Source organism: Sprattus sprattus, assembly GCF_963457725.1.
Source record: "Sprattus sprattus genome assembly, chromosome: 1".
NCBI lineage: Eukaryota > Metazoa > Chordata > Actinopteri > Clupeiformes > Clupeidae > Sprattus > Sprattus sprattus.
The window spans coordinates 71,785,990-71,810,989 of NC_137920.1; the positions used below are offsets into that span (position 1 = coordinate 71,785,990).

The 25,000-nt window shown below is 44.4% G+C and overlaps 2 protein-coding genes across 2 annotated transcripts in view; both read left to right on the forward strand.

Annotated features, from left to right (window-relative positions):
• The first annotated feature begins 1,734 nt into the window (after positions 1-1,734).
• On the forward strand, positions 1,735-10,540 carry LOC308377547 (cofilin-2-like). The gene is made up of 4 exons (XM_080854258.1): positions 1,735-1,801; positions 7,173-7,471; positions 7,775-7,851; positions 10,328-10,540. Exons 1-4 carry the CDS (start codon positions 1,799-1,801, stop codon positions 10,438-10,440), a joined length of 492 nt encoding a protein of 163 aa, XP_080710384.1. The 5' UTR covers positions 1,735-1,798; the 3' UTR covers positions 10,441-10,540.
• Positions 10,541-17,306: 6,766 nt separating this feature from the next.
• Positions 17,307-25,000, forward strand: part of tmem151a (transmembrane protein 151A) — a gene marked incomplete at both ends in the record, with an annotated part of 26,444 nt that continues 18,750 nt past the window's right edge. The window contains 1 exon segment of the mRNA XM_080854912.1: positions 17,307-17,366. Within this exon segment, the coding sequence (XP_080711038.1) occupies positions 17,307-17,366 (60 nt within the window).

The following is a 25,000-nucleotide window of genomic DNA, read 5'->3' on the forward strand; positions in this document are numbered from 1 at the left end:
GCTAACCAAAATAATACCACTGACTGTACTGAAGGATTCTTGCGTGAAGAACACGAGATGCTTAGACCTATGATGACATGATTCATGTGTCTGAATGATTGCTCCTGTGTTTACTGTGCATGTCGAGGTGGTTTTATGCATTTGTTGATCATGAGGACCTAGGCATGCAATACATTTGTGCTATACACAAAAAAGGGCTGAGACAGAGACAAAGTGTGTTGAGTGCAAAGTAATACTGGGAACACAGTTGATATGCTGTGTCATCAGAGTTACATCATCATTCTAGGTCAAGAGGTATTTTTGTCAACTGTAATATATTCTGAGTTAACTTGAATTGTGGCACCTTGCCTTTTAAGTCATAAGGGGTTTGAAGCTGAGCTCAGTGTCTATTTATAGAAATCAAAATACCTCTGAAACATTTGACTTAGTGCTTTTTTCTGATCAGTAGCAGAAAACATGTTCATGGTCCTCACAGTGCTCACCCCACAGAAAGATACGGAATTATTATTATTATTTTTTTTTTATCTAGGCCTCATCCTCTCATCATGTTTTTTCAGTCAGTTATATGTTTGTGTATTTCAATTGCATTTTACAAATATGACATATCATTTGATGTACCAATAGTCTGGAAGTGCCTGCTTTTCAAAGGCCTGATGATGTGGTCACCATATCAATGTTAGCTAAAGGGGAAAAGAAATAACGGAGTCTGGCACTTGGTCTGGGTCCCCTCCAAAATGTAATGGATTCTTCTGTGGTCCATGTACCACCCTGCACCAAGTTTCATGAACACCGGCCAGGTAGTTCATAGCGTAATCCTGCTACCAGAGAAACAAACCAAACCGAAAACTCCTTGGCGGAGACAATGATGCTTTTGTGCACCTGTAGGCTATGTGTTCCATCCGTGTTCGCTTAAAAACAATACATGGAACTGGCTCAATTTGTATGATTTGATTCTTGATAAAGTTCCGATTCAATAAAGGCAATTTTTTTAATTCAATGTAATCCTACCTAAAGAAAGTCTAGCACACCAGACAAGTGTGCTTTATTACATCTGCCACATATTTTGATCTTTGAGTCAAGGACTCTTGTTTCCTTGCAGGCTATACAGCAAGTAACCAAATTCAATAGAGCCTTTATCCATCTCACAGACTGGATACCCAGCAACGTATTAACAAGCCGCACCTGCCCCTCGCCCAGGCATTTGCACGCATTTGGAAATGCCCGTTCGTCCATATATGGGATCTGGCACAGCCAGAAAGCGACACGGTGTGAACGGAGTGGGGTGAGGCGCGTGGACTGCCATCAAATCAACATTCGTGCCCTTATATGGAAGTGAGTTCCCGTTTCGCGGAGAGACTGAATGGGAGGCGGGGCGGGGCGCCGTCCACGCTGAGGACAGTGGCATTTTTCCAAAGAGAGCTTCACATGATTTCAGCGTCGGCTAAAGTGCCCCAAGGCTATCAGAGTTGTTCATTATACACCTAATACACATTTCTGACCACTCTGAGGCCATAATATTCTGTGTTCTGCACAACCAAGTCCAGCAATGCCAGTTGTAAATCCACTCAACATGATGCAATGCTGATGGGGTTGAAATGTCTCTTGTTTGATTGTGCTCAATCTTGCGTTGCTGTCTGACCGATTTGTGTCACCATTTTAATACAGTTCCCATGATCCTTTGGGTGTACTCCTCCCTTTGTCCGCATGCCCGCATCCTTAAGCGCGTGTCCGACCATTGTGCGTGCAAACAGAAGAACACTGCACTGCTGAAAATCTAACGTCGACGAAGAATCGAATCATGGTATGTCAATATCTCATGTGAATTTTTTGTATCGCTTATGATCCATTTCTATGTAATCCAATACAATGAAATGCCCTATAGCACGACATATATTCCAGTTTACTTAAAAAGCATATGGAACGTTAGAAAGCTAACCAACTAGCCATCTTCACGTTAACGTTACAGACACATTCTGCATATATTTGAATTAGAGTTTATTTATTAATCGGGCGATTTTCAGTGAGCAGGTTGGGTCCGTGTTCTGTTCAAACCAATGCTTGGTGCCCATCGTGTGTGCCTTACAATTAAGTAACATCACAAAATGGGTTTTTAAGCAGGGCCCTGGGCTTTCTCTCATCCCAAAGTAACGGTAACCTATCCATTGTGCCGCCCATCAGCTACAATAATGTTTCCGGTCGCTTGGAGTTCTGGGAAATATTCTTACAATATACAATGTGCCATTATATTGACATTTGTACTGAAGCATCTAATCATGACAGGGCGCAGCTACCCTGCATTCGTTGGATTTGGATGTTAGAAGTTATGATTACGATGGCTGTGGCTTAATGTTCATTTAGATCAATCAAGCATATCAATATTTAACACAAGTCACATTTGATATGTAACTTTAGGCCTACTACCGAGCGTTAACTGATATTTCCATTTTGAATGCTGTTCCAGACACCCTTCGTTGGAGCAATATCTCGCTCCACGCCCTCGAAAGAATAGATTCCCTCGCGCTTGCTCCAGAATGAAAGCACGAAGTTAAACATGACCTTAATCAATTTGTGTCTGATCCATTGGATTTAGCCCTAATGCGGAACATAGCAAGAGGGCCAGAGCACATACTCAAACAGTAACGTTGGTGTTTTGAAGGGATTAGCAAGGAGATATCAAAATCGCAGACGGGCATCATATAACGTAACCTCCTCACCTACATCCTTCCAGCCTTGTCTGTCAGCTGTAGACTGTTGTCCAGAGCGCAGATGGCAAATAAATGGAGATAGTTTTCTCAAAGATAAGGTTTGAGAACAGTAGATTAACCGCCAGCACCTGCGATGGTCAAGACGTAGCTAAAAACTTCGGTTAGGCCTATGAGGAATTCTGACAGATTGATAAGTCCATAATAACAGATGGAAATCTTTATCTTCCCTAAGAGGAGCAGTGCTAGTCTTCTTGAAGTGCCCTTTGCCCAGGGCGTAGGCCCTAAAGAAACAGTTGAGATGCCAGGGAGATTGAGCTTGATAGAGCTGTGCTGTTTAGTAAAGGTTTTATGGCTCCGGTCAGTGTGCTTGTCAATACAGGTGTGCATTTAAAAAGAAAGGCAGCGTGAATGACATTCTGTAGACTGCATTTCAGTCTGTGGAGAAAATCCACCAGTGAGAAGTCGTTAAAATATTTAAATGGCTTCACGGCTCTCTCGCATTTTAAAGGAAGAACTGTTTCCTTGACCCCTTACTTGTCCTGTGTGCTGCCTACTTTGGCATACATTGTACACAATTCATCAAGACTTTTTTTTAAATGTTTTATTTGCTATTATATAAAAGCTTTTGAAGTTGTATTTCACATATAGGCTTCTTTGTTCTTTTCAAGTTGTGTTCGCAGTATTTGATAAATGAAATGAATACATGTATTGATCATTTAATTGGGAGATTTTTTTTTTTAGTCTCCATTAACCGAAGTCTGCAAAGTTCTCCAAACTATAATAACTAAAAGTCTAATCTTCGAGAAATGATCTTGAATTCTATAGTTCTTCTATCTCTCTGAAGAGGACCTGACCTTAACCAACTCCATTCATTATTTGTAATGGAGATTCTGTGTTGTTTCTTTGGTGGTGGCATCTGTTCCGCCTCTCTGCATGGAGAACATGTACTTATTTGATGTGGTTCTGGTCCGGTTCTAAATCAACCACTCGTGGCCTTGAGGAGACTGCTTGGCCAGATAGCTAACTTCAAACCAGATCTGGGCCAGTGTTAGATCCCAGAATTCATTGCGGCTGATGTTGGCGTTGACGCTGATGGGACTAATAGTCGTATCTATTTTACTCTTAAGGATTGATGGCCTCTTGATTCCGGCCACCCCCTCTGTAAACCAGTGTCTGAATTATTTTAATCACAATTGTTGTCAAAGTTAATTCTATGAATCATGTTTCATGGTTTTAGATGTGTAAATAGCCTTTTTATTTTTAGACAACAAAAGCCTTGCTACACACTGTTACTTTTTGGACCTTTTAGACAATCCATATTATCAATTATTTATTTGCTGTTGTAGAGAAAAAAAAAGCTATTATATTATTTTTGAAACCTAGATTTTGTGTGTGTGTCTGTGTGTCTGTGTGTGTGTGCCTGTGTGTGTGTGCGCGTGCACGCTGGCTACTCTGGTACTGCCACGCCCATACACACTTCACCGCAGCACCAGCAGTCAGCGTGCCCATCCAGACAGGGGATGCCTGCTTCAGAAACAAGGGCAGAGGACAGACACCATACCCACATCACAGCTAGCTCTGGAATGGACATGGGCAATCCGGTCCACATCTGGCCCACATCTGGCCCACACCCGGCCCAGTTCCCCTCAGCGCTGGGCGTATAATTAGCTACAGCGCTGAGGCTGCGGTGGCCCTTTGCCCTGACGTGGGGACCGCGGCGCATAGTGATGAGGCGATAATGTCAAAGCAGGCTTCTGTTACCCAGACACACAATCAATGGGAAAGCCTGCCTACGACATGCCATTCTTTTCTTTCTTTCTGTCTCTCTCTCTCTCTCTCTCTCTCTCTCTCTCTCTCTCTCTCTCTCTCTCTCTCTCTCTCTCTCTCTCTCTCTCTCTCTCTCTATATATATATATATATATATATATATATATATATATATATATATTCCTCTGTGATTCATAGCCTGCCTTGTACATCTCCCTCTCAGCTGGGCGAACCGTGGATCACGAGGTCCTGTTCTGGTCACCAGTAAAGAACCCCCCCCCCCCCCCCCCCCCCCCTTCTAGTCAGGAGAGATTGATGACAGGGTTGAGCGTTTAGTGGCGTCAGTACAGCCCTTTGTGTGGTCCCACCCACACTGTAGGCTTTGAGCGTCACCGAACGCAGCCGGATCACCGGATCCCCTCCGCCAGTCTTCACACAGAACCCGTGTGTAACGAGGGACGAGGGATCCTCAGAAGGGCGGCTCATGTGGAGGCTTTGTGTGCTTACGGCTGATTGAGTGACATTCTGTCAGACGATCCCTGTGTTCTCTCCCAGAGGCTGTCAGCTATGCAGCCGCGGCCGCCTTTGAGAGGTGATACTCCCAGTACGACCCACAGCATTCCCTGTTTCTGCTCCCGTCTATTCCCACAGTTACACACACACCATCCCAGCACAGTCCACAGAGAGAATTCCCTCTAGCCCCCCAGGTCTTATTCCCACTACTAGACACAACATTCCCACCATCCTAACACATTCCACTTACCACATTTCTTCTCTGTCTCTTCGCTTTCTATTCCCGCACAGCTACACATGTTTTCATAGTGTAATCCGTGAACAGAAATCTCACGTTACCACAGATCGTATGCCGGAAACTAATCTAGCAACCCCAGTTCTTTTTACAGGTCTAACAAACCCAGTTCTATTCACAGGTCTAGCAAAACAAAGTACTATTCACAGTGTAACAAACTCAAGTACTACCCACAGATCTAGCAACCCAAGTACTATTCACAGATCTAACAATCCCAGTACTATTCACAGATCAAACAACCCCAGTACTATTCACAGATCTAACAACCCCAGTACTATTCACAGATCAAATTCTCTCTAGCCCTCCGTTCTAGCACCCCAGCTCATCCCACAGCCTCAGATCAACTGGCATGGCTGATCTTTTTTACAAACCTAAAATGCACTGTCATCAGTTGTCTGCTTCATAGCCCTGCCTAGCCTCGTAATGGTAACCATATGAGGACACTGTATACCCACTATCAATCTTGTATGTACATCTTGTTTGTATCATATATTCATGGCGCATGTATGCTACTATATTTGATGCTGATGCGTGTATGAATTCATCTGCTTGCTTCTGATTTTCTCTCTACCCGGCTGGCCCTAACCAGATGGGGTCTCCCCTTATGGGCCGGGTTCTGTTGAAGGTCTCTTCCAGTTAAAAAGGGAGTTTTTCCTCACCACTGCCACTGCCACGTTAGTGCTTGCTCACGGGGGTTCAGGCTCTAAGCTCTATGAAGCACCTAGACATTTTCAATTGTAATTGACACTATATGAATGCAATTGGATTGAATTAATTTGAATTAAATCAGACCTGACTTTGATCTGGCTTGGGTCCAGAGAGCTACCGAGCGCTTGGGCTGTAGTCTGCCTCTTCTGGATGTCACTTCAGATAAAAGCATTTGTGAATAAAATGTCTGTGAGGTGTACTAATTGTGTAGTTCCAACTCCATGTGTTTTGAAGGGACACTGAAGCATCGAGTGGATGTGTCATTATTAGGTTGCATTGCATCAGCTGGCCTTTGACCTTGTAACTGATTCAAGGGGAAGTCTCGGCACACCTCCGTCAGCTGTTGATTTTGACCTGCAGCAGCAGCATCATAACTATGCTACTTCCAATATTTCCAAAATATATACTTTTGTAGTTGACAGATCGTCCTTAAAAAAAGAACTTACTTGTCTCTTGAACTTCTTTGCTACTGTTATTGTAAGCAGAGTTCTTGTCCTCTCTCCTCGGAAGTTATGTTATTTATCTGTCATTAAATCTCTTTTATGGCTGCCCTTGAAGGCCCTTATCGGTCTGCAGCAGGTCCACAGATTATGTAACGTGCTGTGGCGATGGCCATCGGGCAGGCATGCCATCGATCTATTAGAGTGAAAGGTTGGGATGCTGATTGTGATGTCTAAACACTGTTTAGTGGGGTGACCAGAGGTCGGGGCAAACAGAGGTGACGGCAGGACAGTGTTCCAGTTCCTGTGAGCTTGGTCTATACGTCCCATACGTATACGCATATGCATATTATTTACATTTAGTCTTTTAGCAGACGCTTTTGTCCAAAGCGACGTACAACGGAGAGAACAGTCAAGCTACGAGCATTAGAACCCTGGTGAAACAATAAGTATGCATATGCATACCACAATGCATGTTGGCATGAATCGTTCATTCAGTTTTGTGGTGCACTGATGGTTTGGATTGAAATGCAGCACAGTGGTAGGGAGTCCTCAGAGTACGGCGATAAGTGAACGCTTAGGTGAGGGATTGTGGGAGTTGGAGTCCAGTATGTTTTAACATGCCCCCTTCCCCTCTGCAAGGCGATAAAGTGAATGCTTGGGTTAGGGATTGTGGGAGTTAGAGTCCAGTCTGTTTTTACATGCCCCCCCCCCCCTTACCCCTCTGTGTCTGTGTGTGTCCAGGCTTCCGGTGTGACCGTAACGGACGATGTGATCACCGTCTTCAACGAGATGAAGGTGCGCAAGCTTGCGGCCACGGAGGAGGAGAAGAAGATGAGGAAGAAGGCCGTGCTGTTCTGCCTCAGCGACGACAAGAAGAAGATCGTCCTGGAGGAAGGCCGTGAGATCCTGCAGGGGGATGAGGGCGACCCCTACCTGAAGTTCGTCAAGATGCTGCCCCCTGACGACTGTCGCTACGCACTCTACGACGCCACTTATGAGACCAAGGAGACGAAGAAGGAGGACCTGGTGTTTATCTTCTGGTGAGGGCCTTAGCAAGGGGGTTTTTATTATTATTATTATGTTTTAAGGCAAGTTATTGGATTGTAATGCATTTGCATACATTTTATGGTAAATAATAGAAATTGAGGCAGCAGAGTTCTTTGTGTTTTTTATAAAAAAAATAAACTAATTAATAAGGTGCATATAACAATTCTTTCTGGAAAAATTAAGTTACAGTAATAAAAGTTTAATTTTAAAAGTTTTTCACAAACTGTGCTGAGCTCCCTATGAGGGCTATTGGGTACTGTGTGGTCCTCATGGGTCTCTGTCCCCCCCCCCCCCAGGGCTCCTGAGAGCGCCCCCCTGAAGAGCAAAATGATCTACGCCAGCTCCAAGGATGCCATCAAGAGGAACTTCACAGGTGAGTCTCCTCTACTGCTGGGCCTGAACACTCATTCACCTCACTGCTTGGATCATGGTGATGAAGCCGTTAACGCTGGTAGCCCAACAGCAAATGCCTAACGAATGCTCTTTGTCGCCGTTGTGGCGCACTGATGTAAGCCGTCTTCTCCTCTCCTCTCCTCACCTCTCCTCTCTCTCACCGATGTAAGCCCTCCTTTCCTCTTCTTTCCTCTCTCTCACCGATGTAAGCTCTCATTTCCTCTCCTCCTCTCCTCTCCTCTCTTCTCCTCTCTCACCAATGTAAGCTCTCCTCTCCTCTCTTCTCCTCTCTCACCAATGTAAGCCCTCCTCTCCTCTTCTCTCCTCTCCTCTCTGTATGCCCTGTAAGCCCTGCGCTTTGTGGGCGGTGTGCGTAGATTGTGAAGTAATGTGAGACGTGCCTGGAGGAGGAGGAGGAGCAGGAGGCAGCGCAGAGGAAGAGTGACTTGTGCGTTAAGCCAACTGCTGAATTTATAATGTGTGCACCCCCTGATGCCCTTCTTGTGTCATCCTGGAGCTTTCATCCAAAGACACTCCAAGTAGAGGGGCGCATGTGCGCTCAGGGAGAGCCAGCTAAGGCCGTGTGCCTCCTGCTGTAAGGGAAAGCCAGTTAAGACCGTCTCCTGCTGCAACTGGGGATTGTATGTACGCTGTACACTACCGTTTCAAAGTCTCGGCGCACTCAGAGATGTCCTACTTTTCCATGAAAGCATACATGAATTGGGTTTGCATTGGAAATATAGCAACATGAATAGGTTAGACATTTTTAATTTTAATAATAATTATTGTGTCCCTTTGTCAAAGAATCTTCCATTTGCTTGTCTTACTAAGTGACCCTTAACGTTTGTTATATATGAAGTAAATTGCCATAAGTAACAATGAGATGCATACATCAACGTATCTGCAGGTGTGTACATTAATGGCATTTGAAGCTCCAAATATGTCAGTTATCGTAGTGAATCATTTACATTTACATTTAGTCATTTAGCAGACGCTTTTATCCAAAGCGACTTACACATGTATACTGATGGCTCACTGCACATCAGGAGCAATTAGGGGTTCAGTGTCTTGCTCAAGGATGCTTCGACAGGGAATCGAACTAGCAACCTTCTGATTACTAAACGACTTCTCTACCCCAGTGTCGTAAGTGTGTGTTTTTTTTATTGATGGGTGACCAGGGGCCGTATTCACAAAGCCTTTTATCTTACCACTAGGAGTGCTCCTAACTCGCGCTAAAACCTTTTTCGTAGGAGTAATTTCTCAAAAGTGATTCACAACGGCTCTGAGACCTACTCATACTAAGGATAATACCAACTCCTAAGCTTAAGATAAAAACTCCGTTGCTATGGATGACGTCGCTTCTCATGCACGAGTTTAGAAGGGGTGAGGACGGTGATTGGTTGTTGACAGGCTCTCTCATTAAAAACTCATTCGTGACGTCTCTCTAACAATCCCACTATATCGACTGAAAATAAGAGAATAACCTAGGCTTCAAATTAAGTCATATTAAATAGTTATGGACAGTGCAGTTAGCAGAATGCACACGCATGATAACAAGTTTGTGGGAATGACACTTTGCACGTTAAGAGAAATATAAAGCGATCAATATAAAATATGGCAATTGCATGTAATCAAGGCAGTAATAATTAAAGCACCCAGCAAACTGTAAGGCTATTATATTTCCAGCCCTTGACCCCTTCAAATATCAGCACATGCGGCCCTTTAAGCCCTCCAATCTTAATTGATCAAAGCGAAACGAACGTGAAACGTATAGCCTAAGTGAAAGCCTACTGGTCCCAGGACCAATAGCCACTGTCACCCCAGCGGCATCCAGCTGGTAAGTTCTCAAAAACCTGCTGCAGACCGCTCTCCGTTGAAATGCACAAGTCATCGGTACATCCAACTGTTGGATGATGTGGGGTCTACAGTGCGTTGATAGTTTGATGAATTAAACGGCTGAATGATGATCCCCAGTGTCGTCATTTGCGTTTTCCGCGAAGCCAAATAGGCTATCTTTATGTGTCCAAACATTTCACTTCGGGACACATTGTTGTTTAAAGGCGTCATTGCATCCCGCGCTAATTCTACGACAATATTAATACCTTCACGGTTTAAGCAATGTCTTTTATCTATTCCAAGTCGGCTGCAGCCCTCTTACGATTTTTTGTGAATAGGTCTTAGTGACTTAGGAGTCCTCATGAGGAGTTTTAAGCTGTCCTAGACTTAGGTGCTACTTTTAGGGATAAAATATTTTGTGAATTGCTCTTAGTAAAAAAAATTAGGAGTCCTACATTTAAGACTGACACGCCCATTATTTTTAGGAGTTTCTCCTAAATTCGCCACTTATGAGCTACTTTTAGCCCTAAGATTCTTTGTGAATACGGCCCCAGAAGAGGAACAGTCTGTATCTTGTTGGATTTTCTAATGTGTGCTGGTCCGTATGTTCTGCGTTTCAGGTATCAAACACGAATGGCAGGTCAACGGCTTGGAAGACATCAAAGACCGGAAAACCCTGGCGGAGAAGCTGGGCGGCTCCTCGGTGATCACCGTCGAAGGCGGCGCCTTATAGATCCACGAGTCTCCTTCAGCACGGGTCAGCTGGTTCACGAGAAAAACAACTACAAAAAAAAAACTACACTGAAGTTAGAATTCAACGGGGTCTGGTTGTTCATTCCAGGGGGGTTAGGGGGTACTTGGGCGGAGGGCTTAGCGGGGTTGGGGGGTCACCAGGGTGGGGATAGGGGTGGAGACTGGGAGGGGTAACTGTGTCTCCTTTGACTGCTGGCTGGCATTCCAGTTCCACCGTTCATGTAATGATGAGAACACTAAAGAGGAGGCACGTGGCGTGATTGAACAGTGCATTATTATGAAGGATCAGAAACCATACTCACATGCATTCATCTGTTCAGACGTTTAACATACAAAAACTGTGGTGTAAAAAAAAATATATTGTGATTTTACCATTTTTATCTTTTTTTTTTTATCATTCACCAGTGTTTTATTCCCAATTCATGTTAAAGAAAAACAAGGTTTTTAATTGAAAACGATAAGGGACTGTGTGTAAAGCCTTGGGGATATCAGACAATGGGGTGTGGGGACCATGGTAAAACTGTTAAATATCGTTCAACACTACTCCCAAGTAATTCCATATATAATTTTTTTTTGCCAAACTTGTAGGCTTTATGGATTTTCCTTTGTGTAACACTAGGTTTAAACGCTACAATTTGTGAAGGATTTTTTTTTATTATAATTATTATTATTTTCTATAGCTGTATCCATTCCATTCTTGTAAACTTAACTGAAAAGAGACCGGTCATTTGTAGACCATGTCCAGACAGGCAGTCCTCTGTCAGGCTTGGACTCAAGGCATTCCCTTCTAGAGAACCAAACTCAAGAACCTTCTGGAACAGGAAAAGAGGAACAGGCTAGTGCGACAGGTTTGGGTGCTGTGAGAAAGAAAGGGCGGGTGGAACTCTGTAGTAGTGAGGAAGTGAAGGGAGAATGGAAGAATGAAATGGACTGTGAATGTCTTATTTTTTCTCTTCTTGTGTGGAATAAAATGCACTTAATGTTGTCCTCAGTTGAGTCTCTCTCTCCACTTTGTCATTTTCTGATTTAAGGCAAAAGTTAATCCTCACTCTAATCCCTATTCCAACCCAAACCCTTAACATTAATCCCACCCTCAAACAATTGAAATTTGGGAATGCAATTATTTTTGAGTGGTCAGTTATGTTGATGTCAAATATCAGTTGAAGAAAGAAGAGAGTATTGACCTTTGACCTTTGTATCAGTTATGTGCAAAACACAGGAACACCACTTTGACACAATAAGAATGGCTTCCAAAAGCCCTGGAAAAAACTGACATAGGGTAGTTTTGCCATATTAGGAGACTACAATAGCCACTTAATTTGGGTAGTTTAATAGAAGACAAATGTGTAAGTAGGTTAAGTCCAATAGAAGACAAATCGTGTGAAACAGACACTGTTTTAAACACTCACACAGACAGCAGTGGGGTCAGGAGAATCCCAGGTGCAGCTACCCCCCCCCCCCCCTGCTCATTAAATTGGAGCTGCCTAAGGAGCGTTTGAAGATGGCCGGCGTCTTCATCCTCGTTTAAGAATATTACCCATAAATAGAAGCAACAGAGATGCATAGATGCACACATGGACGCAACGAAGGTGCGGAAGACGCAGGAAAACAATGTTAGATCAGGGAGGATCCAGAGCAAAAAGCTGGGTGCTCATGCCCTTAGTGCAAATGGGTTTGAAAGTTTATGTTCAGTCAAGCATCCACTGTGTGCGTGGGGCGTTTAAAAGAGAGGCCTTGACTTTTAAATACAAGACCGTTCACTACTCTTTTTGAGTGCTCGTAGCAAAAGACTGCCCATGCCACTTCAATGTGAGGTGGATGCAATGCACACACACACACACAGAGACTAAAATGAATAATGCGCGGTGTGCAGATTCCAGTTGAGCGGTCTCTGGTATGTGTCTGGATTCAGGCCGAACCAGGACCGAGACTTGATTTAGAGACGGTCATCAGTCTCTGAGTAGCTCACAGGCCAAACCAGGACCGAGACCAGGGGGGTATTCGTCGTACGTGGTTAAGTGTCAAACCTGGATAAGTTGACTCAGTAAGTGGTAAACCTCTGAATAAAAGATCCCCCATTGGTTCATTCTCCTAGCAAAACAACGTCAGAGGGCTCTTCTATTAGGAGGTTTACCACTTACTCTGAGTTAACTTATCCAGGTTTGTCACTAAACCACGTACAACGAATACCCTCTGCTCTACAGACGGTCATCAGTCTCTGAGTGGCTCGCAGGCCAAACCAGGACCGAGACTTGATCTAGAGACGATCCTGACCCCTGACCCTGGTGTTGTGTGCGCCTCGCCCGTTGGTCTGCAAGAGGACTGCACTGGCACACAGAAATACATTTGAACAAGACAAGTGAACAGTTCTCTAGACTCTTAATCGCTCTGCAAATCAAGGATTCGAGGGGTATTTATTACTAACAGGAACAACATGAAAGCAGGGTTCCCTCAAGGTCAAGAGCAGAGAGTGTTTAAATGTTCTTAAGGTGGATTGAAAATTAAAAAGTTACATAAGCTGGCTCCCATTATATTTATGTTCGGTCACCTTGAAATCTAGGCTGAGCCGAAACTCTCCCTGAACCTTTTGGTCTCTTAGGTCATTGTAGGCAGATAGGATAATGATCTTTCTGAAAAATTAGGAGTCTTAAAGGCACAGTCTGCGATTCTAAGCCTGTACACTTTTTGTCAAATTCAGTGAAAGGGTCCTTATCGTCCTGTAGTTGTACGTTCAGTGTTTGCACTCAATGAACAATCAAAGAAACAAACAAACAAATAATATCAGCCAATCAAAACATAATTTTCAGAGCACAGAAGGGAGGGGTGTAATATATTTTGGCTGTTGAGCAAAAACATCAAAAACCTTTTGCAAAACCAAAGCCGAATAACAGACTGTACCTTCAAGAGTAAGAAACTCCACAGCTGGTATAAAAATGCTCAGAGAAAACCTGATCAGAAAACCTTCACAACAGCACTGTGACGCTAAAAAACTTTTTCTTGCAAAGAGTGTAGGATGCAAAATCTCCTCATCATGTTCATGATTACCGATAGAGCAGCACTGACTCCGTCTCCACATTCCCAACCACATTCCTGTCACAGTTGTGGCCTGGAGGACGAATGCTACTGTCTCTTGTCGAGTAGCGGTCTTAGAGACGGATGCTACTGCCTCTTGTCGAGTAGCGGTCTTAGAGACGGATGCTACTGGCTCTTGTGGAGTTGAGGCCTGAGGGACGGATGCTACTGGCTCTTGTTGAGTTGCGGACTGAGGGACGGATGCTACTGGCTCTTGTGGAGTTGAGGCCTGGAGGACAGATGCTACTGGCTCTTGTGGAGTTGCGGCCTAAGGGACGGATGCTACTGGCTCTTGTCGGTTTGGTGTGAGTGGACAGTCGCAATTTACTCCGCCGTCTTCAAACCACAGCGCATTCCTCACGTACTTCAGAGCACTCCCTAATATCTTGTTACCAGTTGTGCTTTTCTTGTGTCTTCCAGGTCTTTTCATTGTGTTGTCTTCTGAAATTTCAAAAGACAAAAGTCCATCTGCTCAGTGCGACGTGTGACTCACCAGGGGTTTGCTTCACGGCGCTGCTCTCGGCAATCAAAGAAGAATCCAACTAAGAAGAACAAATCTGCGATAAACAACGTTAACAGAGAGAAATAACTACAACTACAGAGTGTGTTTGCCAACCTACTGTCACAATCGTTCCTTCATCTTCTAGTCTGCGCTGCTCTCTGCCTTCTACTCCAGGCTCTGTGCTTTGGCTAATTGACTGATAAATTGATCAATCAATTCGTAGATTAACTGATCAATTGACCTGTCAATCATCACATCGCTCAGGTGCACTCACCCTATCAGAGAGTGAAAGCTGTCAACACTGATGAAAAAGAGGGAAACTATATCTTGTGTGTTATATTGTGTGTTTTGTAACGTCTCCTTTAGCAGTCTCATTCATCCTCATGTATCTTATTTCAAGCTCACTGTAGTATTTTCTTGAATCTATGACGAGGTGCACGATGTTCTTACTGTCCACCTCCTTATCTGCGCACCAGACAGACAGCCAAAGGAGGAATTTAGCATGCTTTTTAAAAAAAATAGTTTGTCCTATTGACCTTTTAATGACTGCATTTTCGGACTTTGTGAGACCATAACTATTAGTGATTGACACATGAGATGACGCAGGGCCCCTGGTCCAGACGTGCGTGTTCTGGACACCTGAGCCCAAGGTGGTAGGCCTGTATTGATCAACACGCAGGCAAGACTAGAAGTTGAAGAAATGATTGTGACAGTAGGTTGGCAAACACACTCTGTAGTTGTAGTTATTTCTCTCTGTTAACGTTGTTTATCGCAGATTGGTTATTCTTAGTTGGATTCTTCTTTGATTGTTCTTCCGACAGCTTAAATCCCATTTTAATACATCAGAGACTGACTCACCCTCTGTGTTCCTCTAAATCCTCTCACAGATTTGCATTCACTTCCATGTTGTTCCAGCAGATGGCACTTGACTCTGCCTGAGGGCCAGTGTGGGCAGCTGAGATCAGCTCAGAGCTACGCGGGCAGGGTGACCAGGATCTGCACCAGGCTCTGTCAAAGGGCTAGTGCCAACACGGGTGTGGCACTGCTCAGAGCACACCTTAGGGTGGGATTGGGTCAATGTGCTTAGAAGGTTCAGTGTGTTCCACTGCTGAGAATTCTAAGGAACCCGTTACTTATTCCAGTTCCATGCTGTATTTGGAGCTAACAGGTGATGGCTCTGGCACCTCAACAAGAGCATCATGTTGATGGCTTCTGTTCATGCAGGCCTACATATCCACAAACTCAAGACTTCATTTCAGGTGGCCTGAACATTCTCTGTGTGTTTCTTTGCATGTAATTTAGCTTTGTTGTTTTGTCCCTGTGTCTGGACAAGACCCAAAAGTGGATATTTTTAGAAATCTTGGCACAACAATATTTTCTAGTCTGTGATTTTAAAATGTTGCTGTTTTACATTAAAACGTGAAGGTCCCACAGTACAACGGGAGAGCTGTAATGAATCTCCATTAGAACATCCTGTAGAAACTGTGTGAAGACAACAACATGCCTCAAAATGAATGCAAATCCATCGTGCTGTGATTGACAGTAGGCACTCTCCTGTTTACCCAATGTGCAAATACAGGGGAGGACTCCGAAGCCTCTGCTGACTACAGGAAACAAATGTAAACAGCATTAGGCTGGTGTTCTTGTAAGTGCTTATAGGGTTTACATCGCAGGGCTTGTTTGGATGTCCACTACGCTACTCCATACATTAGTCTGCCACACCCTTATAAATTAACCTGCCAGTCCATCTCTGAAAGCACAATAAGGATGTGACCCAAACTGTATCCATAATTTATTCATTCAGTTCATGGAAGTGACTTCATCAGATAGCTTTAAATGAAGATGGTTAAAGCTATCTGGGTGAGCTTATAGGATGGTTGGCAATTACAGCTGAGGTACACAGGCAGCGTTATCTTTCAGATGAGTACATGGTTCTGTGGGAGAAGACTTGTGCTCCTCGATGTGCGTTGCTTTTCTAAATACACTATCTCCTTGTTAAAGAGGGATCATTTATAACCAAGAGGCCGTCCACAAATCTCACACATTGCCATGGATTCCTGCTTACAGCTTGACAGGAAATTCACTTTGAACCCAGTTGACTCAGTTGAAAGGATGGTTTGGGCTGTCCACTATCATCATCCAAAATGTATAAAAATGTTCACTTCTGCACTTGTTCTGAGAAATGACTGAAAACATACTGTACCTTTTAAACCTACACACGCAGAGATTTACAGACAAACCAAGATAACATATTTACTGAAAGAAAACGGAAATAACTGGCCCTTATTATTACTACCCATTAACAGCATTTGAGCAAATCCCTTCGCCTGCCAAGATGAAGCAATTCCATCAACATTTTTGCATCCTCTTTGTCTGCCTCTCTCTCTCTCCCGCCCGCTCTCTCTCTCTCTCTCTCTCTCTCTTCCTCACACACACACACACACACACACACACACACACACACACACACACAATGGAATGAGTAATATAGAAAATAACGGAAATCGTTGCTTATAAATAGAGCCAATCAGCATTTCAATTAACAGCATCAGCTTGTATTTGATGAGCGCCGACTTGAGGAAAACTGTACACTCACACCAAGCTGTGGTGATGACATCATCGGGATCCCGGAGTCTGTACCGTGCAGGTGCGAGCGGGGTTGCCAAAACAAAACAGAACGGCAACGACAGCGCACAGTGATCCCAGGTGTTTCGTGAGAGGGGGCGTAGAGTAAAACAAGCAACACATGTGCTATTTTATTACACAAACAGAGAGTGTATGTTTTCGTGTAGGGCGGGCACAGCGGGCTACGTTGCCTTGGGCGCGTGCCAAAAGCGGTACACACGAGTCGTCTTTCTCTCAGCCCTCTATCTCCCTCTCACGGCGGTCTCGTCAAATGTACAGTAATGGATTGGCACCGACAGCTCGGTGAACGCTACCTGTAACTCCTTACCCTGGTCCTACGGTTCATTCGGACATATCAACAGTCATTTCCATTTTCTGCGTAAGCTGCAATAGCATCGCAAACAGCATTCAAAATCACAGAGGCAACAGCGACTGCGGTGACGTGGTGACTACCGCACGCTGATAGAATGCACCCGCTCTGGCGATGCTACCTTCGGGGAGTCTCCACAGAGCTGGCGGTAAATGGGTTGAAGAACCTCGCGGGGAGGTCCCGTCGGTGGACCGTGGGTCTGTGTGAGTCTTGGACCTGTCTCCGGTGTTGACGTCGCTATCGAGCCTAAAACAACAGAAAGAGAGGCAGACTGAGAATGCCAGGGGTGACGGTGACCGGGGAGGCACCCACATTGAACGGGGGCGGAAGAGAGGAGGTAAGGCGTGAGAGAGTTTGTAAATATCGTAAGCCGCGTGATCAGTGACTTTTCTTTAAATCGGGTATGTTTGTGATAGTTTTTTTTAGGTCGGAAATAGACATTGAGCTTAAATGTTGTGACCCAAGCGTGTAACCTTGTGACTGGTTTTGAATGAGTGTTTTAATGAGGCAAATAACACCTAGAGACGGGTGGGGAAATATAATAAAAGGTCGTTTTCACCAGGTTTGTCTTTCTGTAACCTTACTTACTCAAACAGGCTAGAATGGTCCAATTGTTTTTTTTTTGACATTTCGCATTTTCCATTGAACAAATGGCTCTCCCTTCAAGAACCCCGTCTCTCTGTGACGTAGTCTGTGGTAGAAAATGAAAGGTGAGACGGAACGTTTTCGATGAGGCTTTACTGCTCTAGCTGATATGCACACATACCTATATATTTATTAGTGTGCAGAGTATAGGCAATGCCACTCTGAGAAACACATGCTATTGATTTACTAGGGCAATCTACATGTGCCACTGTGTGAGGATATTTATGGTTGTGGGTGGGTGTCAGTGCCAGTAACCATTGGCAGATAATGCAACCACAGTTACCCACCTACCAGTGCACAATGTTATGCTGCCCACTCTCTTGCTTCTCATAGCCCTTTCATCCAATCTGAACACATATGGACAGAACACTGTCTCCATGGTGAACAGGAGGGATGGGGGTGAGGGTCAGGGGGGGGGATCTGTTTGATCAGGAGAAACACGAATGAGTCGCCTGTTTTCACGAGCAGCCGGTGGCTGTGGCTGAGGAGGGTTCTGGTTGTGGCTGGAGGATGTAGAGCCATCTACGTGTCCGTGTCTCCTTCTCCCTCTCCATCACCCCCCCCCTCGCTGTTGATCTACGTGTCCGTGTCCACGACTCCTTCTCCCTCTCCAGCACCCCCCCACTCTCCTAGGGTCTCCCACTCGCTGTTTATCTTCGTGTCCACGACTCCTTCTCCCTCTCCATCACCCCCCCACTCTCCTAGGGTCTCCCACTCGCTGTTTATCTTCGTGTCCACGACTCCTTCTCCCTGTCCACCCACTCTCTCAAGGTCCCCCTCTCGCTGTTGTTCTACGTGTCCATGTACGCATCTCCTTCTCCCTCTCCACATTCCCAGGGTCCCCCCCTCTCTGTTGATCTACGTGTCCGTTTCTGCGTCTTCCTCTTCCCCCCCCCCCCCACTCTCCCCAACTCTCCCCAACTCGCTGCTGATCTGTATGGGCTACGTGGAGAGAGACAGACACACTCAAAGGCACCTGTCTCTGTCAGAGAAACAGCTCTGCTTTGTGCACAGACAGGTCTCAGTGGCCACTCGCATCACTGGGCTGCTGGTTGCCGTGGCCACGCTTCCATGTGATGGTGCATTGGCCCCGTGTCATTATCTCTCCTCTGTCGCCGTGGCTCCCGATGCTCTCAGCTTGTTGGCTAATTTAAGCCCCGCTTGCGTACTCACAAGCACACCCTGGCCCTACAAAGACACCTTCATTTAGGTCTGTTTCTCTGGACAGGGAGGTACATGTTCCTGTGTGTGTTTATGGATGGAGAGGTCTGACACACCTTCACTCATTAAGACTTATATTGAGTTTTTTTTGTTTTGTTTTGATTAAGCAGATGGGGTGTTTCTTCTTCTTTGTTGAAACCAGCACAGCTGATAACACCACATTTTCATGAACTCAGGTTACCTGTGACCAGGTACCTGGGAACTGTAACCCGTTATGTGAGGGAAATCATCTATCAAATATCTTCATTTATCACATGCTGAATCTTGTTATCTTGTAAGCATGTGTTTTGATACAGGCCGTCTCCCTCAGAGATGCGTGGCCTAGAGATGAACTTCCTGTCACCCGTGTCACTTAAAAACAATATTAACAACAAAACAAAAGATCTTAAAGCCCAAAACAAGTTGACATTTGGGGTACGGCTGGCAGACTTCCATCTGGGGACGTCTATATTTGATGCTCAGGTAAGACAGGAATTTCCTGAGGGAGTTAAGGACAATATAAAAGCCTGCTTTTTGATAAGGATTTCAGTTGCTTCATGAACCAACTTGGTTTATTGTCATCTGCATGGATGAGGTGATGCTACTCTGTGATCGTTGGCGACGGTGATGGTGAATATGGCTAGCTGTTTCTTTTTTTAAGAAATAAATATTTCTGCTGTGACCTCAAAATGACCCTTTAACCTAACTGATAACAGAGTCCTATTAGCCATTCCTGATTAAGCAAACCTTATCAAGTGTGGTAGAACATATAGAACAAATGAATAGAACAAAGTCATGTTTGACCTTCAGTCATATTTGACCTTCGGTAGGAACAGTTCCACAGGAAGACAAAGGACTCCATAGTAGTGAACAGACACATGAGCAGAGTAGTGAACAGACACAGTAGATATGAGCAGAGTAGTGAACAGACACAGTAGATATGAGCAGAGAAGTGAACAGACACATGAGCAGAGTAGTGAACAGACACAGTAGATATCAGCAGAGTAGTGAACAGACACAGTAGATATGAGCAGAGAAGTGAACAGACACATGAGCAGAGTAGTGAACAGACACAGTAGATATGAGCAGAGTAGTGAACAGACACAGTAGATATGAGCAGAGTAGTGAACAGACACATGAGCAGAGTAATGAACAGACACATGAGCAGAGTAATGAACAGACACAGTAGATATGAGCAGAGTAGTGAACAGACACAGTAGATATGAGCAGAGTAGTGAACAGACACAGTAGATATGAGCAGAGTAGTGAACAGACACATGAGCAGAGTAGTGAACAGACACAGTAGATATGAGCAGAGTAGTGAACAGACACAGTAGATATGAGCAGAGTAGTGAACAGACACATGAGCAGAGTAGTGAACAGACACGGTAGATATGAGCAGAGTAGTGAACAGACACTTGAGCAGAGTAGTGAACAGACACAGTAGATATGACCAGAATAGTGAAAAGAATGTAGATGTGCAGAATAGTAAACAGACAGTAGATACCATAATGGTCAGTCCAGTGATGAGACCCCATTTGTGTGAGCTGATAAGGATTTCAGTTGCTTCATGAACCAACTTGGTTTATTGTCATCTGCATGGATGAGGTGATGCTACTCTGTGATCGTTGGCGACGGTGATGGTGAATATGGCTAGCTGTTTCTTTTTTTAAGAAATAAATATTTCTGCTGTGACCTCAAAATGACCCTTTAACCTAACTGATAACAGAGTCCTATTCGCCATTCCTGATTAAGCAAACCTTATCAAGTGTGGTAGAACATATAGAACAAATGAATAGAACAAAGTCATATTTGACCTTCAGTCATATTTGACCTTCAGTAGGAACAGTTCCACAGGAAGACAAAGGACTCCAGTAGTGAACAGACACATGAGCAGAGCAGTGAACAGACACAGTAGATATGAGCAGAGCAGTGAACAGACACAGTAGATATGAGCAGAGTAGTGAACAGACACATGAGCAGAGTAGTGAACAGACACAGTAGATATGAGCAGAGTAGTGAACAGACACATGAGCAGAGTAGTGAACAGACACAGTAGATATGAGCAGAGTAGTGAACAGACACATGAGCAGAGCAGTGAACAGACACAGGGGATATGAGCAGAGTAGTGAACAGACACATGAGCAGAGTAGTGAACAGACACAGTAGATATGAGCAGAGTAGTGAACAGACACATGAGCAGAGTAGTGAACAGACACAGTAGATATGAGCAGAGTAGTGAACAGACACATGAGCAGAGTAGTGAACAGGCTCAGTAGATATGAGCAGAGTAGTGAACAGGCTCAGTAGATATGAGCAGAGTAGTGAACAGACACAGTAGATATCACCAGGGTAGTGAACAGACACAGTAGATATGAGCAGAGTAGTGAACAGACACTTGAGCAGAGTAGTGAACAGACAGTAGATATGACCAGAGTAGAGAACAGACAGTAGATACCATAATGGTCAGTCCAGTGATGAGACCCCATTTGTGTGAGCTGTCATCTATCTAATACTCTCAAGCCTTCACACACTTGACACAACTATTAGTGGTTTAATTAAAGTGTGTCAGTCTGTAGTCCCCTCTTCACCTTTTCAGACTAAAATGTAGATTAAGACCTTTTATGGGATTGAGAACCCCTGAGACCCTCCTTTTGTATGTTATTCTTTTAAAAAAGCTTCAGTTGTGGCTAGATTAACAATCCATTGCATTGACCTATTGCACATTGTTTTTTTTTTTTACTTTTCAATTCCAAGATGGCCACCGGCCGTCAGGACATTCCTGATACATGTAAATTAACAGGTGAAGTCAAGCAGAATGCCACGTTCCTGAAAACTGAGCGTTAGCCATGCGTTCAGCCTCTTCCTCGTATCTGGCAGAGTTGTGACGAGCATAGAAAAACCATCTGTGATCTTCCCCTGCCTAATGGAGGTTGGTGAGGCCGGGTGATCTGAATAATTAATACCCCGCCTCAACCTGCCAACCTCTGCCCAGCCAAACTTCTGAAGGATATTTTTATCCATGTTTTTTTTTTTCTTTGTTCCTGTGTGCGAGCTCCTTATGAGTCTGGGTTTAGGGCTAAACATAGAGCCGTCTCCGTCGCGCCGCTAATCAGACATGATCACACATCTGGGCCAGATATCAGGAAGTACTGTGATGCTCTTTTATAAAAAAAAAAAAACGTTAAAGGCCTTTCACACTTACACACCCCTCTTCAGTCCTGCATTCCCTCTCCTGTATGCTGACAGCTCTCTGTCCTGTCATAGCTGCTACAGCGCGCTCTGATAGATAGGTACCAGTGTGTCAAGGGGGAGTCTTGTCTCATTTTGTGTGTCACTAAAGGTGTTCTCCAAGGATCAGTTCTCAGATCTGTATGTATTTCAAAACAAACACTTCCTGCATCTCAGTGAGCTGCCGTGCCGTCTGGAGCCTTTCCCTGATTGGTTGAGACCTGTCCAAAACTAGGCTGTGATTCGGCATCTTTTTGTCAGTGGAAGACCGCCAGTTATATGCTGATGCCAACCCCCATGCAGTCAGAGTATTCTTTTAATCCTTTCTCAAAAGCCCTTAAAAAGCCTTGAGTCAGACTGAATGTTTTTTACAGGGGAATGATTGATCGCATCAGCCTTGAGATTCTGGCCTATTCTCAACACAGCAGCTTTAGAGCCAATTATTATTTAGGGAACTGCGCTGATGACAAGCGTTCAGCTTTGCAAGTGGATACAGTCCTGTTCGTAAGGTTGCACAAGACTCCTGGCCTTATATGAATATATATTTGTCCTGCTCTTATAACTGCGGGCTTCAGAGGTAGTAACTGACCTGCCCAGGTCTGGCATGAGCTTGGGGCCGGATTGGGTGTTTCGTAGTCAGTTGCTAACTGGGATTGGTCAGCTCGTAGTCAGTGGCTAACTGGGATTGGTCAGATCGTCGTCCATGGCTAACTGGGATTGGTCAGCTCGTAGTCGTGGCTAACTGGGATTGGTCAGATCGTAGTCGGTGGCTAACTGGGATTGGTCAGATCGTAGTCGGTGGCTAACTGGGATTGGTCAGCTCGTAGTCGGTGGCTAACTGGAATTGGTCAGTTCGTAGTCGGTGGCTAACTGGGATTGGTCAGCTCGTTTTCGGCGTCTAACTGGGATCGTAGGTCATGATGACAAGAGATAGAGATAGTGAACAGAAGCAGGGACAAGAGAGGTCATTTTAGAGGCCTTATTTTACCGTCCCCATGTGTGTGTGTGTGTGTGTGTGTGTGTGTGTGTGTGTGTGTGTGTGTGTGTGTGAGAGAGAGAGAGAGAGAGAGAGAGAGAGAGAGAGAGAGAGAGAGAGAGAGAGAGAGAGAGAGAGAGAGAGAGAGAGAGAGAGAGAGAGAGAGAGAGAGAGAGAGAGAGAGAGAGAGAGACTCCTCTTCCTGTTAGTTCTGCTCTTTCATTGATCTGCCCTCGTGTTGAGTCTTAGCTGATTGAATCTCTGTGAGATGGTGAACTCTGGCAGTAAGGCTGCTCGCAGCACATAAACACGAGACTGTAAAGCAGTCAAATAAACACTACACTGTTGAGCATGCTCCTACATCCTTGGGTTACAACTTACTTTGTTAGTTACTGTGTACTTCATGAATCAGTTGTACTTGACATTAGCACCAGGAGTTGGAGTGTCCTTATTTACTGTGTATATCATGAATTAGCTGTACTTGACGTTGGCACCAGATGCTTGAGTGTCCTTAGTTACTGTGTACTTCATGAATTAGCTGTACTTGACGTTGGCACCAGATGCTTAAGTGTCCTTAGTTGCCGTGTACGTTAGCACCAGATGCTTGAGTGTCCTTAGTTACTGTGTACGTTAGCACCAGATGCTTGAGTGTCCTTAGTTACTGTGTACGTTAGCACCAGATGCTTGAGTGTCCTTAGTTACTGTGTACGTTAGCACCAGATGCTTGAGTGTCCTTAGTTACTGTGTACGTTAGCACCAGATGCTTGAGTGTCCTTAGTTACTGTGTACTTCATGAATTAGCTGTACTTGACGTTGGCACCAGATGCTTGAGTGTCCTTAGTTACTGTGTACTTCATGAATTAGCTGTACTTGACGTTAGCACCAGATGCTTAAGTGTCCTTAGTTGCCGTGTACGTTAGCACCAGATGCTTGAGTGTCCTTAGTTACTGTGTACGTTAGCACCAGATGCTTGAGTGTCCTTAGTTACTGTGTACGTTAGCACCAGATGCTTGAGTGTCCTTAGTTACTGTGTACGTTAGCACCAGATGTTGCATGTTTAAAATCGTGAGAAGGATATTGAGTTGGAACCCTTAAATAATCAAACCCATCGGCTAGGCATTGTGCATAGTAGCCAAGGATTCTTGACATACAGTTTGGTTTCCTTCTGCAGCTGATAACGGAGCAGGTCTGAGACGAACCCATATGACAATATATTTTCTGCTTAAAATAAATGAACCAAAACGCATTATTTTATGTACATTTTATACGCAATTAAGTTGCATGTTTTTCGACAATCACCTTGTGTCAGGGATACCACTGACTTACTCCTCAATGCAGTGGTGATGTTGCATATTACATACATATTCATATTTATATTGCATATTACAGCATATTCTCTGCTAATAATGTATGGATCAAAATACATTTTATACACAAACATGCATGTCTATTGTATGTGAGCCCTTGAGGTCTCCCTCCAGCAGTTTGTTTCAGGTTGCCACAGGATGTGGTAGTGATAAGGTCAGAGGTCACAGAGGTCACGGAGACATTGGAGCCGCTCTCCCATGATGCATCATTTTTTTTGTGAAATGCTAAATTGCTCACAAAGCTACTCTCACTCATTCTCACCCTCTGTCTCTATCTCCATTGTACTCTCTCTCTCTCTCTCTCTCTCTCTCTCTCTCTCTCTCTGTATCTCAGTTTCTCTCTCCCTCTCTCTTTCTCTCCTCCCACGGTGTGTCTGTCCATCGTCTCATGTTTCCTCTGGATCGATGGGGAGAGAGACAGAGAAGGAGGAGAGGAAGAGAGAGGAGGTGGTTGCAAAGGTCCTATTGTTGGGACATGCTTCAGGGCTTTAATAACATGTATACATATAATGGGTATTATATCGGCACTCATGGACATATTGATATTTTTAA

Coding starts and splice junctions, on each gene's coding strand:
- LOC308377547 (XM_080854258.1), top strand. Junction 7,472..7,774: donor GACCTGGTGTTTATCTTCTG/GTGAGGGCCTTA, acceptor CCCCCCCCCCAG/GGCTCCTGAGAGCGCCCCCC. Junction 7,852..10,327: donor CATCAAGAGGAACTTCACAG/GTGAGTCTCCTC, acceptor TCTGCGTTTCAG/GTATCAAACACGAATGGCAG.